Source organism: Portunus trituberculatus, chromosome 39, assembly GCF_017591435.1.
Source record: "Portunus trituberculatus isolate SZX2019 chromosome 39, ASM1759143v1, whole genome shotgun sequence".
In the NCBI taxonomy this organism is placed as follows: domain Eukaryota; kingdom Metazoa; phylum Arthropoda; class Malacostraca; order Decapoda; family Portunidae; genus Portunus; species Portunus trituberculatus.
Genome location: NC_059293.1, coordinates 8099498 through 8119690, shown reverse-complemented (window position 1 = coordinate 8119690; position 20193 = coordinate 8099498). Strand labels below are relative to the sequence as shown.

Genomic DNA, 20193 nt, shown 5'->3' with positions numbered 1-20193 from the left:
CAGATGACCATATTGAATTAAGGCAGGTTCACACGTCAATTTGTGACTGAAATTATAAGTTGATTTGCAACTTTGTTTACATTGTGATGTCACAAAGAAAGGTCTGAAAATGTGGTGATCAAATGTGGAGAAGATGTTGAAGTTGGTGAGAGAAAGAGCACACCTGGGACTTCAAAAATAAATTATACAGCAAAAAAGTACGCAAATCGACGTTTGTGAGATCGCTGCGACTCTCCAAGAACTGTTTCCCTCTATGCAGGATGTTGTTGGAGGTGAGGACTGAATACTTGTGAAGATTTGATTTGATCACAGTCGTCATCGTCACCAGTGAAAGACATCTTGTTGAGTAGTTGTTTGTTTGTATTCACTTACTGCCAACCAGCTGATACTTCCAGTTACTATGTTCGAACATGTTCCGACTAGAAGGGCTCAGTCAATACTTCTAGTGACTTGCAATTTCAATTGCATATTGACAGGTGTCAACTTGCCTTTATATTTATATTTTTTTTAATTAATTAATAATTTTTTATTTTATTTATTATGTTATGGTCTATAGCACCTGTAGGCATACTTGAAGAGTATATGTGGGAAGCGCTGTTCAGCTTCTGCCCATTGGTGGCACAGGCAATTTTATTTATAGTGGTACCCATATTAGGGCCCTTATCACCACCCAAGCACATCTTTGATGTAACCACCTAGAACCTGGGTATCATGGTGACATGTAGGTAACTTTAAACTACTTGACAAATGGCATAGCTTCAAAGCGGTATGTGGTGAGATTGGAACCTATGAGTGGACGTCTGTCTGATTTCATGCTCACCATCCACTACGCCACTGCCTCCCTACCATACATGCAGACATAAATATGTTTAAGTTTGCCAATGTTCAGTACAAGTTTATATTTATTGTTTAGATTTTGATTTTGTGCTCTTAATTCATGTATTGTAATTTGATTTGATGGTTTCAGTCAATGTACGTTGGTGAGTACAAGCGGCTGATCCACATTCTGAGGGAGAGCCGAAGGAAGTACCTACAGGCAGTGCGGCAGGAGAAGGAATCCATGGGTCAGTCTCAGTCTTAGCTTTTTATTCCATTTGTCTCATGCACTACTGGACGTGATACTGAAACTAACACGAGCTCTGAAAGTATGCGAGTCATTTGTTTTTTTAAGAAAAACCTGAAAGCACTTCTCCAAATAGGTGTGATAATCATATCTGTTGCACTCTATTTTTATAACTAGTGAGCATCCATGACCAGCCCAAGCCAACACCTGAGGAGCGGCAAGCCTATGAGCAGCTGAAGGCACTAGCCCGCTACCACAAACACCTCAGCACACACTCCCTCCTCTATCGACAGCAGCTAGAACGCCGCCTGCAGGTCAGTGTGTAACCTTTCCCTCACCTTTGTCAGGGATAACCTTGTTCCAGTACTTTTTATTTTAGTTTTGTGTGTGTTGTGTGTGTGTGTGTGTGTGTGTGTGTGTGTGTGTGTGTGTGTGTGTGTGTGTGTGTGTGTGTGTGTGTGTGTATTTACCTAGTTGTATTTACCTAGTTGTAGTTTTACAGGGCCTGGGCTTTATGCTCGTGTGGCCCCGTCTCCATATCTACACTTATCCAATCTTACTTTAAAAGTATGCACACTCGTTGCAGACACTACTACTTCATTTAAACTGTTCCACGTCTCAATACATCTTTGCGGAAACTATATTTTTAACATCTCTCAGACATCTTCCTTTTCTCAGCTTTTTACTATGCGATCTTGTGCTTGGATGTCATATTCTTCTCTCAGGATCAGTTTCTCATTATCCACTTGGTCCATTCCGTTGATCAATTTATAAACTTGTATCAGATCTCCTCTCTCCTTCTTTGTTCCAGGGTTGGTAGATCCATAGCCTTTAGTCTCTCCTCATATGTCATCCCTTCAAATTCTGGAACCATTCTTGTAGCCATTTTTGTAGTCTCTCCAATTTCCTTATGTGTTTCTTTTATGAGGGGTCCACACTACTCCTGCATATTCCAATCTGGGTCTTATTATAGTACTTATCAATTTCTTCATCATTTCTTTGTCCATATAGTGAAATGCTACTTCAATATTCCTTAGCAAATTATGTGTTTCTCTAAAATTTCTATCAATATGGCTTACGGGTTGATTGTTTTCTTCCATCGTCACCCCTAAGTCCTTTTCCTTTTTTACTTTCTCCAGTTCTACTCCATCTCCCATCTTATAGATTCCCACTGTTCGTCTTTCACTCTTTCCCATTTCCATGACATGGCTTTTGTTCACATCGAATTCCATTTCCCACTTTTTACTCCATTCCCAGATCTTATTTAGGTCTTCTTTGCAGTATTTCACAATCCTCTTTTTGCTTTATATCTCTGCACAGTTTCGTATCATCTGCAAACAGATTTACATAGCTGTTCATTCCTTCTGGCATGTGAGGAAAAGTATTGGTGCTGATACTGACCCCTGTGGCACTCCGCTTTCTACTGCTCTCTACTTGGACTTCATATCTTTTTAACTACTGTCCTTATTTCTCTCCCCCTCAAAAATTTTCTATCCATCTCAATGTGCTTCCTTTTAAGCCACCCTTCTCTAACTTCTATAGTAATCTTGCATGTGGCATTTTGTCAAATGCTTTTTTTAAATCCAAATAAATAGTCAATCCATCCCTCTCTCTCTTGTACTCTATCAACTGTCTTAGAATAGAAACTCAATAAATTAGTTACACACGACCATCTTTTTCTAAAACCAAATTGGCTATTTGATATTAATTTGTTGTCTTCAAGGAACTCGAACATTGTTTCTTTATTATTCTTTCACACATCTTGCATATTACACTAGTTAGTGATACCGGTCTGTAATTTAAAGGTTCTTCCTTCCTTCCGCTCTTATATATGGGAACCACCTCAGCTCTTTTCCATTCTACTGGTACTGTTCCATTTTCATCATCAACTGTGTGTTTTGTTTTAGTACATATGCAATGCGTGGTGCATAGTCACATAGGCAAATTCTTTCTGACTGGTGTCATTCTGTGTAATTCACCTCGGTCACCTGCTGGTCACCCAGCCAGTCTTCCCCATTACGGAGCGAGCTCAGAGCTCATAGACTGATCTTCGGGTATGACTGAGACCACATCAACACACAACACACACCGGGAAAACGAGGCCACAACCCCTCAAGTTACATCCCATACCTATTTACTGCTAGGTGAACAGGGGCCACACATTAACCTCTTTGCCACAAGGGCGGCCCCCCCCCCCGCCCCACCCAGTGTACAAGCTGAAACCTGTCACGCGCGCTGCCACTACGCACTCAATTAACTCATGTTTTCACTCATTTTCTATGGTCATATGTCTTTATTTTTATGTTCAACAGATAGTAGACTCCTCATTAAAGGTTATGGTAGGCTTCGTTTGTTTGTGTTAGGTTCAGTTGCCTCACATTGATAGTGTAAATTTAGATTACGTTTACGTATGTAAAAAAATATTTTATGGCCTGAATATTTCTGACATACGCTTCATTGATGTCTCTACTATATGCTGAGCAAAAAAAAAAAAAATGGTCAAAATATATATATATATATATATATATATATATATATATATATATATATATATATATATATATATATATATATATATATATATATATATATATATATATATATATATATATATATATATATATATATATATATATATATATACAGTAAAGTCCCAGGTTATGTCGGTCTCGAGTTATGTCAAACTCGTAGTTACGTCAGTCCACTATAAGGCAATTTAAGATTAAAAAATTTTTAAATTTATAAATCGTAAAGTGCGGGATTTATTGTTATTGTTGGTGGTTGCCCGCCACACCGCCCGCCTCACGCTTTTTTTTTTTTTTTTTTTTTTTTTTTTTTTTATTATGAGGTCAATGAAGGCGACCCACTGGAAAGCATAACTGCATAAACCCAAAGGCCCAGTGGGCGGCACCTCACCGATAAGTGAAAGGAAGTAACAGGAATGAACAACAGAATAGGAAGATTGGTAGAGATCTAAGAGGTAGTGAGTTCAGAGAGAAGAAAGGTATTCACACGTTTTTTAAATGCTTCAATGTTACTAGAATTAACAATCGCTTGAATACAATAACACCCTGCCTCAGTTCCACCACACCATCGCCCCTGGCAAGAGTGTTATTCTACTTCTGCGTTTACTGACTCAAGTTCTTAGTATCTTGCTCAATGGCACCAAAGAGAAAACTCCTTAGTGACAGCAGTGATGCTAAGAAAAGGAAAACCATTATGCTACAAGAAAAAGAGGACATAATTAAAAGACATGAGAAGGGAGGCAGCAGCTGTGTGTGAGGGAGGGAAGAAGAAAATGGGAAGCCCGTTACCATGACAACAGGGAGGTTGACGACCTTGAGGGCTCGCACACCCATCACAACAATAACAACTCCGGAGCCTTCGCCTGGGCCACATGACACTCGCAGCTGACTTGCACTGTCTGCGCCTGTCTGCTGATCCCTATTGCCCTTTCCTATTGCATTTCCTGCCCCGCTGCCCACGCTTCTACTCCCACCGCACTGCACTACGCTCCCAGCTGTCCTCCCTGGACGTCACAACATTTGACCTGCCTACCCTCCTGGCGGCCTCAGGCGTCCACCCCTCTCTGCAACCTACAGTCCTTTGCGTTCGTGGCCCTAATCAACAACAAAAACAAGCTTGTGTTTCATATTCCTACATAGTTGTAAATAATATAACAATATAACCTTTAACTTACCTGAATGACCATAAACAATGATTGGTTGAAAACTCGATAATATGCTTTGAAATGTTCGGAAACTCGAGTTACGTACAAAATCGACTTACGTCATGTTTCAGGAACATAACTCTGACGTAAACCGAGACCTTACTGTGTATATATATATATATATATATATATATATATATATATATATATATATATATATATATATATATATATATATATATATTTATATTTATATTTATATGTTGTTACGTACGCCACACGGCTGCGGTTAACTGCTACAGCTCACTAGAGTGTTATTCTGGCCAAATCGCCAGCTTTGTTACGGTCAGTACAGTGGGGATTATAAAACATTCCACAGAGTCCCCACTACTATAACTCACATCCGCCGTAACCCTCAGGTTCTTTCAAGGTCGCCAACAGTGTATAATTTCCCCTATTGTAAGGGAATCTCCTGTACCCAACCAAGTAGAATTTATAAATGGTAGATGTTATGTGTAACAGGGCGAGGCCTTAATACCCCCTAGAGAAACCGCCCACAAGGACAATTCCACCCACTTCTCTATGAAGTATTAATGCCTCTCTGCACGCCTTGTCCACAGACTGTGATAACTCACAGACCGGAACAACATGCACGGTATATTACTATACTATCCTATTACGACAAGTGCTTCCTGACACATGTCAGACTGACACCCCTAGCCTACACTACTACAATAAATGAGGTGTACAGCACATCCGGTGATGTACACACAAGACCAGACACCACCTACGGGTGACAACCGCTATACACGGAGTCCAGATAATCGTCACAGACAAGTCTGGCGGACGACAATTACGCACCACTGGCCGACATGAAGCCTCTCAGCATTCAATAGTGTGCGTGGCTACTACCACTACAATACAGTATACTACTGATACTACACAAAAGATGATGGGGGCACACAGCCGCCCACCAAACCCCACTGGTAACCACGGCCACCAACAGCAAAAACAAGACGAAACAATAACACGTCTCTCCGCGTCGCCACACCCGAGTGGACGAACGCACAACAGGAAATGTAGCCTCCAACTGGCCACACTTTCTCAGAACAACAAGCCCATTGTTTCCTATTGCATTTCCTGCCCCGCTGCCCACGCTTCTACTCCCACCGCACTGCACTACGCTCCCAGCTGTCCTCCCTGGGCGCCACAACATTTGACCTGCCCACCTCCTGGCGGCCTCAGGCGTCCACCCCTCTCTGCAACCTACAGTCCTTTGCGTTCGTGGCCCTAATCAACAACAAAAACAAGCTTGTGTTTCATATTCCTACATAGTTGTAAATAATATAACAATATAACCTTTAACTTACCTGAATGACCATAAACAATGATTGGTTGAAAACTCGATAATATGCTTTGAAATGTTCGAAACTCGAAAGTTACGTAAAAATCGACTTACGTCATGTTTCAGGAACATAACTGACGTAAACCGAGACCTTACTGTATATATATATATATATATATATATATATATATATATATATATATATATATATATATATATATATATATATATATATATATATATATATATATATATATATATATTTATATTTATATTTATATGTTATTACGCCACACGGCTGCGGTTAACTGCTACAGCTCACTAGAGTGTTATTCTGGCAAATCGCCAGCTTTGTTACGGTCAGTACAGTGGGGATTATAAAACATTCCACAGAGTCCCCACTACTATAACTCACATCCGCCGTAACCCTCAGGTTCTTTCAAGGTCGCCAACAGTGTATAATTTCCCCTATTGTAAGGGAATCTCCTGTACCCAACCAAGTAGAATTTATAAATGGTAGATGTTATGTGTAACAGGGCGAGGCCTTAATACTCCCTAGAGAAACCGCCCACAAGGACAATTCCACCCACTTCTCTATGAAGTATTAATGCCTCTCTGCACGCCTTGTCCACAGACTGTGATAACTCACAGACCGGAACAACATGCACGGTATATTACTATACTATCCTATTACGACAAGTGCTTCCTGACACATGTCAGACTGACACCCCTAGCCTACACTACTACAATATATGAGGTGTACAGCACATCCGGTGATGTACACACAAGACCAGACACCACCTACGGGTGACAACCGCTATACACGGAGTCCAGATAATCGTCACAGACAAGTCTGGCGGACGACAATTACGCACCACTGGCCGACATGAAGCCTCTCAGCATTCAATAGTGTGCGTGGCTACTACCACTACAATACAGTATACTACTGATACTACACAAAAGATGATGGGGGCACACAGCCGCCCACCAAACCCCACTGGTAACCACGGCCACCAACAGCAAAAACAAGACGAAACAATAACACGTCCCTCCGCGTCGCCACACCCGAGTGGACGAACGCACAACAGGAAATGTAGCCTCCAACTGGCCACACTTTCTCAGAACAACAAGCCCATTGTTCTACACAGCCACGGTCTACCGAATAACAAGCCAGCTACTCAAGGGAGGGCACAACTCCCAGACTGATGACTAATGAGCAACAAGAGAAGCCCAGCAACACGAATCTCCCTACCCTGTGCCAGACCAACGAGAGTGCGTGTCTATCTCCGCTGAAGGCTACCTTGAGACTGATGCGAGGCTCGCAGGCATACAAAATGGTGGAAACAAAGAGAGGGTGGTTGGCTGCACAGCAGAACAGTGACAGCCCGCGCTTGAGACCATAGGCTACGCATATAATAAAAAAATAAATTAAAAAGGGAAACAAGGTAGTGCCCCTCACAGTATATATATATATATATATATATATATATATATATATATATATATATATATATATATATATATATATATATACATACATATACAAGGTGCAAACCCACTTGAATGGGTGGAAGTGTGGGTTGCTGCTCGTCCGCCCTGCACACCACCCGCATCTCCCATTACACCACCAAGTACACCACCAGTGTTGTCTCACACCCAATTATGTAATTAGATTATGTTCTTTGCTCAACAATAATAATAATAACAATAATAATGTAATAATACCATATTGTATTACCAATAGGCTATGTACTAATTTACAAAATAATAATAATATATATTATAATGCATAATTATATTATTATTATTATTAGTAGTATTATTATTATTATTATTATTATTATTATTATTATTATTATTATTATTATTATTATTATTATTGTACTCACATTCACATGGGCGATGATGGGCTTGAGTGGCTTGGTGGGGAGGGGAGGGGGGGAGGATTAGTGGGTGCCAGTGCCACTGGGACCCGGCTGTGGCTCCCATGGCTTGGGCTTTGGCCCACCCCTGGTCAACCACAGGCTCTACATCATCGCCTATGTCATCATCTGTGTCATAATCACAGTCACTCTCAAATCTATCATCACTATCCTCACTATCCCCTGGCACATATTCCGGGTCAGAGTCTGACGCTTGGTCAGACATGGCAAGTTAGTAGGGCAAAAAACACTATGGCAGTAAAATCCTCTGTACGCATGCTCACTAAGGCAAAAACAATACTGAATGCTTAGCAGGACATAATGAGTGGCTAATGAGCGATGACGTGTCATATGGCGTCACACCTATCTCAATGCCCATTGGCTAGAGGGGTATTATAGGTGGAGTTATGCATGACTCATGTACATCCCAGGGTAGCATACAAGCCAAAGAAACAAAGAAATGAAATAATACAAGCATGTACTTGCCCCTATACAATTGTAAGGCGCGATATCGTACACGCGTACGAGGTTGTATGCACGTATGAGGGCCCATACCTTGTACACATGTACGAGCTTGTATTTAAAGGGTTAAGAGGCTTGCCCATTTGCCTCGCCACTTACTGGGAATCGAACCCGGCCCTCTCGATTGTGAGTCGAGCGTGCTAACCACTACACTACGCTGTGTGTGTGTGTGTGTGTGCACGCTCATGCACGTACACAACAGAGAAAGAGAAATTTGTGTTTGGTGCTGTTTTAAATGGTGGTTTTGTTTTAATTTTGTTCATATGATGGCTGATAAGATGCATGGGCTCATAATGCACACCCAGTTTTGGCAGACATTGAAATGGAAAAAAAATAAATAAACGAGTGGATTCAACCCCTTTGCCACAAGGCCATTTTCACTAGCCACCCCCTGTAATTGTTTTTTTTTTTATACAAGACATTTCAATGAAGGTTATGTTAAGTTAGTTTAGTTTGGATAGCTTGGGTTAGGTTAGGTTAAATTGCGTAAAGTTAAGTAAGCTTTACGTGTGAAAAAAAATAATACCTAACGTAATTTATCCTAACATAACCTTCATTGATGTTTCTAGTATATATTGAGCAAAAAATATCTAAATGTACATAAAAGTGGATGAAAAAGCAAATTGAGTGAGTAGATGTATAGCAGTTGGATGGTCTGCTGGAGGTCTTATATTGCGGGGGGGCGGGAGGCGGGGCTAGCAAATCACACCATTCACTTTCTTTTTTCCTGTAGTGTAGATATACGTTTGTGCCCTCTTGTTCATCAATTTACATAAGCTATCAACCCCCAATTCCTTGTCAAAAGTGTACGTGAAGGCTTCATGTGGGCACATAAAAGGAGGCACAGACATGTCAGCACTGGCACTTAACACGGGAACCGGCTCTGGCCGTACATCACTGAACGGATCAGACATGAGATGCCACTCATGGTCCGTCATGGGCTCACTTTTGTCCATAGAATCATCTTCACAGTCACTTTCACCACTATCATCACTCGCATCATCACCAGGAGGGTACTCAAAAAGTTGGAGTCAGAAGGCTCAGTGTCACCCATGGTTGGGGGGGGAATCATGTGCACACAACAAGCCAATATCGCTACTATGAAGTCCACACAGGCAGTGTAGATCTGCTCAGAATGAGTGCATGAATGAAACTGAGAAGACTCCTGTCCTGCCAGGACACTGATGAAGAGGCTGTGACTTAGGCCTTAAGCATCATAATAGAATAGTGGGAGGGGCTTCCTCAGTGCATTTATGCACCCATAGAAGGCTTCAGACAGCATCCCAAGCCATAGCACAAGCATTTGATTTTTCATTTGAGATCCCATTGCGAGTCTCATATATGCGTCCGAGCTTGTATGTGTGTATGAGGAAACAATTCTCATACATGCGTACAATCATGTATCAATCTTGGGGTTAAGCTCTGAATATAAAGTGAAGGATTTCACCTGACATTTGAAGACACATGCATTTAGATCATTATTAGATCACAATATTTTGCATTTAAAAGCTTTGATCTTTGCTAGTATGATACGTACCAGTCCTGTTGTGACTTGTGAGATGTTAACATGTACCTGGCTTATGGCATTGGTAGTGACTCAGAGAGTCAGACTACAGGAGCAATAATCATAATTTTATTTATATATATATATATATATATATATATATATATATATATATATATATATATATATATATATATATATATATATATATATATATATATATATATATATATATATATATATATATATATATATATATATATTTATATTTTTTTTTTTTTTTTATACTTATATGCAAGATAAAAATATTAAAAGATAAGTGGAATTTAATTGTATGAAAGTGTGTCTTACCTCAAGGAGTAATGGCATCAAACTGTAAAGAATGCAGTAAAGCTTGCATGTGTCAAGATCAGGATCATCAACTGTGTGTTTTGTTTTAGTACATATGCAATGCGTGGTGCATAGTCACATAGCCAAATTCTTTCTGACTGGTGTCAATCTGTGTGAATTACTGGTAAGTATGACATATTATACATTGTTTCCTAGAAAGAAAGAGTTGTTTTGTGGTGTAGTACGAATCATCACTTTGTTTATATGTGTGAAGGTGTCTCGGGTTTGATTTTAGAGCCTCTGTTGCCATAGACTTGCCACCAACCACTGCCTCAATGCTGAACCTTAGCCTCCTAGGAGGCATTTCGTTTCCTGAGTTTTTTTTTTTTTTTTTTTTTTTTTTTTTTTGTAGAAGAATACATTAGATGATTTAGGAGTCTCATTAACTTCTATTTAGAACAAAATTTCCTCTCCTGAAGTTCAGATAATCTTTGGACAGGGATTATTGTAGGTCTGATTTTTTTTATGCTGTTCCATTGTGTGGATGAATTTAACCAAAGTGGAGAATGAAATGCTAACCTTATCTAGTACACAAAATATTGCTATGGGTTCTGAAGAATAAAAATGGTAAGATAATGCTTTTAGTGGTCTAGCACTTGACTGGTAAATAGTTTCAAAGCACATCATTCATTATTCCTGAATTCCTCATATTTGTAGCATTGTTCATTTTGTTTCAGGTGACAGAGGGAGTGAACTACAAACCAGGCACAAGCATTGGGTGTGTCAAGTGTGTGTACAGTGAGGGATCCTGGCGTTGTGGAGAGAAATCCGTGCCTCTTTCAAAATATTGCTCAAAACATATATTACATGTAGGTGGTGCAGGTTGAATTGTTATATGTAGGACTCTCTCTCTCTCTCTCTCTCTCTCTCTCTCTCTCTCTCTCTCTCTCTCTCTCTCTCTCTCTCTCTCTCTCTCTCTCTCTCTCTCTCTCTCTCTCTCTCTCTCTCTCATTATTAGCTTATGAATATTTTATCTGAATTTTGTAATACAGGCAACCCCCGTTTAATGAAGGTTCACACAACGAAATTTCGCTACAACGAAGGTTTCGTTTTACTACCATCTGCTTGTTTAATGAACACCAAACTCGCTTTAACGAAGTTTTATCCAGGTAATTTTTTCCAAATTTGAAAGCCCCACCGTATCATTCAAGCTGACAGGCTTTTGAATATGCCAGGAGCTGCTGGTACTAAGGCCTGCCTCAGGAGAAATCCTGAGACACCTGTAGAATAAAGATCAAGATCAAGCCTCTCGTGGACAGCACAGGCGCTGCCGATACAAAGGCCTGACTCAGAAGAAATTCTGCGTCACCTGTAGCATCAAGATCAAGATCAAGATCACGTGTGCACCACTCACTCCCCAGTCAAACCATAACAGCGTCACCAGCAGCTCATCTTCCCTAGTTCAGCTTACCACCAAAACGACCTGCAATGTGGCCTAAGAAGACCAGGAAGTGTCTTACTCTCGAAGTGAAGCTGGGTATTATTCACAGACAAGAGAGAGAGGCCAGAAAACTAATAACATTGCTTGCCACCATCTTGACTCCATCTACTGTCTACTATTTTCAAGTCAGCAGACTCTATTAAGAAGGCTGGTGAGACCGCATCTTCCTTGAAAGCTAAAAGAACCACCTGAACTTGTGACTCTACAATGGATAAAATGGAAAGCCTTTTGGAAATGTGGTACATAAGTTTTGTATGCGGTACCATGATGCTCACTTTGTTTACATTCCACAGGTTGCCAGTTAGTGTATTTCCCGTTTCACACTCTCTCCCTTCATAAAGTTAAGATCATCAACATTATAAAGTTATGTACATACATACATTAGTGTACATTATAATGACTTAAGTTAAACTACCTAAATGTTTAACTTCATAATTTTTACTTTCATTAAACCTTTTACTGTACTATGATGCACTCTAGCTTTGCTTACTCTCAATGGAAGTTTAAATCGGGTTAAACTTGTTATAATCGGTTCACTTAACGAAGTTTCGCTTAACTAAGTGTTTTTTAGGAACGTAACCGCTTCGTTAAGCGGGGGTTGCCTGTATTGGTAAAAGTAAGGTTGGTTTGAAATGCTGGAAGTCTCCCTATGCATGTTTAAGGTTAGTATAGGAATATTTTCATATCTTCAATGAATTAGCAAATGAAGGAAAATTAGGTGATAAATAAATCTCAAGTTGACCTTGGAACACTTTTATCACTGTTTCAACAAAAGTCTTCTTCAGAGGGATACAATGCAACATACTAGATGATGAATTATATGTACAGTATCCATAGCTCAGCCAATGGGAAGTCTGGCACTAGAACATTCTGATTGGTTCAGATTTTCTTCTATCACCAAGAGGATTAACAGTGCAGTACTGCATGCTAGGGTGATGAATCCTATTTATTTATTTATTTTATTTATCTATTTATTTATTTATTTTTTACACAGTTTCTACAGTCCTTCCTTCCTGCTTAATCCTGAGTATAAGACTGAATCATCACTCCAGTCTGTTAAATGACCCTCTTCATCAGCATGTTTAATGAAAGAGGGTTATTTACCAGACTAGTGGCACCTCAGTCTTACACTTAAAACTAGGCAGGAGAAAAAGGAAGACTATTGAAGCTGCATACATAAGCATGAGAAAAACAACCATTCACAGAGTAGGATTTGTCACCCTAGTACATGCTGCTGCACTACTGATTCTCTTGGAGATGGAGGAAAGATAGACCAATCAGGACACTCCATTGCCAGACCTCCCATAGGCTGCACTACAGAAAGTGCATATATACTGTGTGATTTTGTTGTACTGTATTTCTTTGAAGATTTTTTTGTTGAAACAGTGTAATAAAAGTATTCCTGGGTCAACCTGATATTTCTCTGCCACTTTCAATGCTTAACTATCCATCTCAAATTAAGGAAAGCAACAATTCACATGTTTGGTATCAAGTAGCATGCTGATTAGTAGAGCTGGGCAGGAACCAGTTCCGATTGAGTGAAGCTTGTATGATTAGTATGATTTCAAGATGGAATATGTAAAGATAGTATAAACATATCTAAGGAATGGTTAACAACAACTTATTTAACATGATGTTTTAGGAATGAAATGAAGATAAAACTGGAAAAGTGATTAATTTTTTTAGAATGAGCTAAAGATTAAGCAATTTGGCTGGGCAGAGTTTCGAAGTGAGATGCATTAATGAACTAATTGAAATTAATGTGATGCACATCACTCTTCTGCAGGACCCCAACCAGGTCTTATTTGGGGCTTGTGGAGTAAGGAAGTGTGGCGATGACCAGTGTTCCATCCCAGTAGTGAGTCTGCCATATGCCACCACTTGCATCTACCACACTCCTGTGCCAAACCCTATTGTGAGTATGTTTATGGTTTAGTTAGTTGTTGTAGGAAAGCATTAGACTGAACATTACTACTTATTCAATAGATATATGAAGGAAAATGTTAATTTCACTTCAACATACATGTGTAAGGAAAGGACTGGGTGTGCAGCTGCAGCTTCCCTTTTGAGTCTTTTTCTGCACCATATTAGTGTGGGCAATATCTCCATTTCTAGTTCCCATTGACAGCTGTTCAAGTATAATGGGTAATAGCTGGTCAAGCTGTGGAACAGTCCTTATAAGTGACAATCTGAAACATTATGTGTATCTTTGTATCCTGGGACCTGAGAAGTTTAGATTGATGATTTTAGCATATATATATATATATATATATATATATATATATATATATATATATATATATATATATATATATATATATATATATATATATATATATATATATATATATATATATATATATATATATATATATATATATATATATATATATATATATATATATATATATATATATATATATATATATATGTATGTATATACACACACCATTGATACTTTTCATCTTTGTTTGTCCTTAAAATTTTCTTTGATTAGTATTCTTAATTATTTAGATATTTTCTGGCATATTTTACTTTCAAATGAAGTATGTATTGTGATATTCTAATAGAATTCAAATATCATTGCCTATCAGTATAGTGGAGTCCTTTACTTGGAATATCTGGAATAAAAATATCAAATCTGTATCTGGGAAAGATTTTGAAATGGATCAACTACAGCAATTGGTTATGAGATAGGAGTATCAGTTATGCATGCTCTGGGACCAGATGGTCATGGCTGTGGTTGCAGCTACATTGAGTCAGTAGTCCTTGCCAGTGTAGGAGAAACTGTTAAAGTGCAAAAAAAGTTAAAGGTTTCCTATAGTGACACCTGTGTGACCTTACTGTGGTGCCAGTCTCTAACCAGCTGTTATGGTGTTTGGCACTGTGCTTGTTAATTCTAATCCTAAACCAACTGTTATGGCATTTACCACTATTTGTTTGTCATGAACAAGCTGGTGCTTGGTTTGGTACTGTTTGCTGGTTTGTGCCTGTGGTATTTTAATCACACCTGTTACATATTTATGACAAAATACCTGAATTAAAATGTATGGCTGAATGGGCAGCCAAATTTACATGAGCTTTGTCATTAGATGACATTAAAGATCAAAGGTGTTTGTTAGATATTTGATGGATGGACTGCTGAGTGCTGAGACTTGAAATTTTATGAATTCTCTCTCTCTCTCTCTCTCTCTCTCTCTCTCTCTCTCTCTCTCTCTCTCTCTCTCTCTCTCTCTCTCTCTCTCTCTCTCTCTCTCTCTCTCTCTCTCTCTCTCTCTCTCTCTCTCTCTCTCTCTCTCTCTCTCTCACACACACACACACACACACACACACACACACACACACACACACACACACAGTACAGAGCCAATGGTCATTGAGGAGATGAGGGTGGAGTGCCCTTTAGCAAAGAGTGATCATGCAGTTTTGGAGTTCAAGGTGATAGACGAAGAGAAATCTAGAAGAAATGAAGAATATAAAGTGGGAAGATGGAATTATGCCAAGACAGATTTTGGAAACCTAAAGAAATTCTTTCAAGAGACAAATTGGATGAAATTCAAGAGTGCTAAGGGAGCAAATGAAAAGTGGAAGGAATTTATAAAAATATACAAAGAAGGTGAGAAAAATTTGTACCAATAAGACAACATAGAGAAGTTGGAAAGCAGGACTGGTTTAACGATAGATGTGAAAAGGCTAGAACAAGAAAAGAGGATGCATGGAAGAGGTGGAGAAGGAAAAGACGGATTAAGCAGTGGGAAAGTTACAAAAGAGCAAGAAATGAATATGTGTTGATTAGAAGAGAAGAAAGAAAGAAACAAGAAAAGGATATAATTGATAAATGTAAAGACCAACCAAGGCTTTTTACAGACATGTGAACAACAACATCAAAAATAGAGAAAGTATTGAAAGTTTAGAAGTAAATGGAGTATGCAGTGAAGATCCCAGGAAATGGCAGAGGCTATGAATGGATGCTTTCGGAAGGTATTCACAAAGGAGACTGCTTTTGACAAACCACTGGTAATGGAACAGAAAGGGATTATGAAGGAGTTTCAAGTAACTGTGGAGGAGATCAAGAACATGATGGGGAGTTTAGAAGTGAGAAAAGCTGTGGGACCTGATGGGGTATCAGGATGGATTTTAAGAGAATGCAGGGAGCAATTGGCAGAAAAAGTTTGTGAAGTAATTGATGCCTCATTAAGGGAAGGTGTAGTGCCCCAAGACTGGAAAAGAGCTAACATTGTCCCAATCTATAAATCAGGTAACAAGAGAGACCCATTGAACTATAGACCAGTGTCACTTACAAGTGTGGTAGCTAAGATGTGTGAGAGGGTGGTGAAGAATAGATGGACAGACTTCTTGGAGAAAAATGACATACTTTGTGAGTGTCAATTTGGTTTTAGAAAAGGGCGTTCATGCACGACAAACCTGATATGTTACTATTCGAGGGTGATAGATGTAATACAGGAAAGAGATGGTTGGGCTGATGGAATATATCTGGATTTAAAAAAGGCCTTTGATAAGGTACCACACCAGAGACTGATCTGGAAACTTGAAATGGTAGGAGGAGTGCATGGCAGTTTACTAAAATGGATGGAAGACTTTTGGTAGGAAGAGAAATGAGAACAATAATTAAGGACAGACCATCAGAATGGGGATTGGTGGAGAGTGGAGTTCCACAGGGATCAGTGTTGGCACCAGTAATGTTCGCAGTCTACATAAATGACATGGTGGATGGGGTGTCCAGTTATGTGAGCCTATTTGCAGACGATGCAAAATTGTTAAGAAAAGTGAGATGTGACAAAGATTGCGAACTACTCCAGGAAGACTTGGACAGAATATGGAAATGGAGCTGTACATGGCAAATGGAGTTCAACACGACAAAATGCAAGAAAATAGAGTTTGGCAAGAGTGAAAGAAGAATCAGGAGTATGTACAAGATAGGAAATGAAGACATAAAACCAGTCATGAAGAAAAAGACCTTGGGGTGACAATTACCAATGACCTATCGCCAGAGAGACATATAAACAAAATAATTGGAGAAGTATTGAACTTATTGAGGAACATAAGAGTGGCGTCAGATATCTAGATGAAGAAATGATGAAGAAAATAATTACTGCAATGATAAGACCGAGGCTTGAATATGCAACAATACAGTGGGCTCGAACTTAAAGAAACACATAAGGAAACTAGAGAAAGTACAGAGGGCTGCAACAAAATGGTGCCTGACTTAAGAGATTTGACTTATGAAGACAGACTGAAAAGAATGCAACTTCCAACCCTGGAAAACAGAAGAGAAAGGGGAGACCTGATAGCAATATACAGAGTGATGATTGGCATGGAAAAATGGATAGGGAAGATCTGTGTATGTGGAATGGAAGAATGTCGAGAGGGCATGGGAAAAAACTAAAAATGGCCACTTATAGGAGAGATGTGAAAAAATATAGCTTCCCTCATAGAAGGGTGGAAGCATGGAATAGTTTAGACGTGGAAGTGGTCAACGCAAGGAATATTCATGATTTTAAGAAAAAGCTGGACATTAATAGATATGGAGACGGGACAACACGAGCATAGCTCTTTTCCCGTATGTTACAATTAGGTAAATACAATTAGGTAAATACACACACACACACGGCCCGGTAGCTCAGTGGTTAGAGCGCTGGCTTCACAAGCCAGAGGACCGGGTTCGATTCCCCGGCCGGGTGGAGATATTTGGGTGTGTCTCCTTTCACGTGTAGCCCTGTTCACCTAGCAGTGAGTAGGTACGGGATGTAAATCGAGGAGTTGTGACCTTGTTGTCCCGGTGTGTGGTGTGTGCCTGGTCTCAGGCCTATCCGAAGATCGGAAATAATGAGCTCTGAGCTCGTTCCGTAGGGTAACGTCTGGCTGTCTCGTCAGAGACTGCAGCAGATCAAACAGTGAAACACACACTAGCTTGCCGGGCTGAACAGAATGTAACTTCACATAATGTATGTTTGAGATGTTTATTATTTTTGTGCTGTCTTTAACTGATAGTTTTCCTCTTTTTGGGCCCAGACCTCCTTAGCATAGTATTTAGTTTAATAAGGTAATGATATGGGGATGATTGATGCTGAGGACCAGCAACCTGTGTATTTTTTTATTCTTTTCTTTCTTTATTTATTTATTGAGTCTAATCCTCTCCAGCCTGCATAGTTAAGTAAGATGATGTAAGGATGGCTTAAGCAACCATTGTAATGTTCTTCTCCTCAGCCTGTAAGTTCAGCACCAGTAGAGGAGGTGGACAGCACACCTTCAGGGATGGGGGAAGAAGACATTTATGGACACAGTTCTTACAGCCACTTGCCACCACCTGGGCCACGTAATATTATTGATCTTCCTGAGAGCCATAGTTTCATAGTGACAGAAGTGCCTCCAGACAATGTAATGGAAGAGGATGATGCTCCTGAAGAAAGTACAGAGCCAGAGACTCCAGCTCAAGATTCTTCAGTTACAAGTGAAGGCCAGCTTCCCGATGATGCCAAAGACAAAGATCCTCCACCTTCAGAGACTGCCAGTGATAAGCCCCAAGAGAGCCCAATGGAAACAAGTATGGGGGAATCCCAAACTGACAGTCAGGGAAAGAAGGATGCACCACCAGAACAAATAGTTACTAATACTTAGTCTCTTATTATGGGCCAGAGAGGCCCAAAACTGACAGGTGACCCTTTGAATCCAATGAAACCTTTGTTTTGGAAAAGCCAGTGTTTCTTTAAAGGCATTTTAATTATATCCTTACAACATCCTTTATGTATATTAATGCTTACATCACATATGGTGGCCACTGCTCTCTTAGGAGTCCCACAGAAGAGATGAGTAAGGTTGATGTGTCTTTGTTGCTTGAGGGAATCAACCATTAACAAAAACTTATGAATAGGAAAACATTTCCTGTCTCATGTCACCCACAATACTTGAAGCATTGACTGGTAGAAAAAATGAGGTCAACTTCATCGTAATATAAACACTTGTTCCTTTTTTTTTTTTTTTTTTTTTTTTTTTTTTTATGAAGTCAGTCAATTTTGAGTTATCTTTGCTTGCTTTGCTAAATTTCCATTTTGTCAATTGAGAAATAATTGTTGGAGTTGATATGCTAGGCATGTTGACAGAAATGGGTGTCCACTATTTATGATGATAACCATCAAAGAAATCTGAAACTTGCTTACTATATAGTACATATAAAGAAAATTAGGGATGCTAGAACTATTTCATAGCACAAAACCATTATATTTACAAAACAATTATCAGACTAGATCAGAGATTCAATGATGTTCATTGCAATTATAGTAAAACAACTAGTAATGTTTATTCATATTTTTTTTTTCTTTTCAAAATGCATATCAGGTTTGTTGCTCAAGGATGATACAAATGTCAAACAGTTTGCTCATGGATGCCAGGTGCCTTTCTGCCATATTTAGTAGAGAATTATATCTCAATGCTACTTTTTCTCATTTAAATTATTATGTGTACATTGTTCTTATTTTTTCAACTTTTCATGAGTTTAATGTTGCGTCTGATAAGTCATGTTCTGCTAGTATATTTTCTGTTTACCAATTTGATATTTCTACTATTAATAATTAACTAACTGTTCATCTACAGTAATATATACATACATAGCAGTAACTCTTCTTAAAACATGCCATCATAATGAGATGTAACCAGATCTAGTCATCGTTATCTCCAGAGTTGTATTTCATTGGTTTAATTATTCAGTAAATTTTTATTTCTTTTAAGATAATAGAGAAAGTATTATTGTTACAGCTTAGAGCTTGCTAGCACTGGCAATTTTAACATAAATAATGATAAGTACAGCTGCTGGCTTATAGGTTTTCTTGAAGTTGGGGCAGTCTATCTCATCAGCTGTCATGGTTTGTGCCAGCGACTTGCTGTAGACACAGGGTCTTACAGGCTGCTTTGTACTACCTGAGCAGGCAACAGATGCTTCACTTTGGTAGCCAGCTGTCTTGAGTGAGAGTTCTGAAAGATGTGGAAGTTTATTTAATTTTTCTGTAGGTCATTGAATAAATTTTCTTTACTGATTTGCTTTTGTTTTCTAAATATAATTACAAAATTATATGAGTTGATTTATTATTGGAGTCAGAAATTAGAGGATGATATTTGAGAGTGACCAAATTGTTTAGTCAGCTTATCACTAAGAGGCTCAGAGTCTGAATCCCGAGCCAGATGATGATAACTTTGGCAACAATAGCTTACCTGCTTACTTCAAGGTGGATCTTAAGTTTGTATATTGCTACATAGACTTATATTAATAGTAGCATGGGTGTATCACAATTTTTATGATTGATGTCCTTATTTTATCTCTT

The 20193-nt window shown here is 38.9% G+C and overlaps 1 protein-coding gene across 4 annotated transcripts in view; it reads left to right on the top strand.

Annotated features, from left to right (window-relative positions):
• The window catches only part of LOC123515672 (KAT8 regulatory NSL complex subunit 2-like), a 39965-nt gene extending 20057 nt beyond the window's left edge, over positions 1-19908 (top strand). For all 4 annotated transcript variants that reach the window (XM_045274497.1, XM_045274500.1, XM_045274498.1 and 1 more), the window contains exons 6-10: positions 968-1064; positions 1241-1377; positions 11094-11225; positions 13644-13772; positions 18086-19908. In XM_045274497.1, the coding sequence (XP_045130432.1) occupies positions 968-1064; positions 1241-1377; positions 11094-11225; positions 13644-13772; positions 18086-18496 (906 nt within the window). In that variant the 3' untranslated portion in view covers positions 18497-19908. The remainder of the gene's footprint in view (positions 1-967; positions 1065-1240; positions 1378-11093; positions 11226-13643; positions 13773-18085) is intronic.
• The last annotated feature ends 285 nt before the right edge of the window (positions 19909-20193 follow it).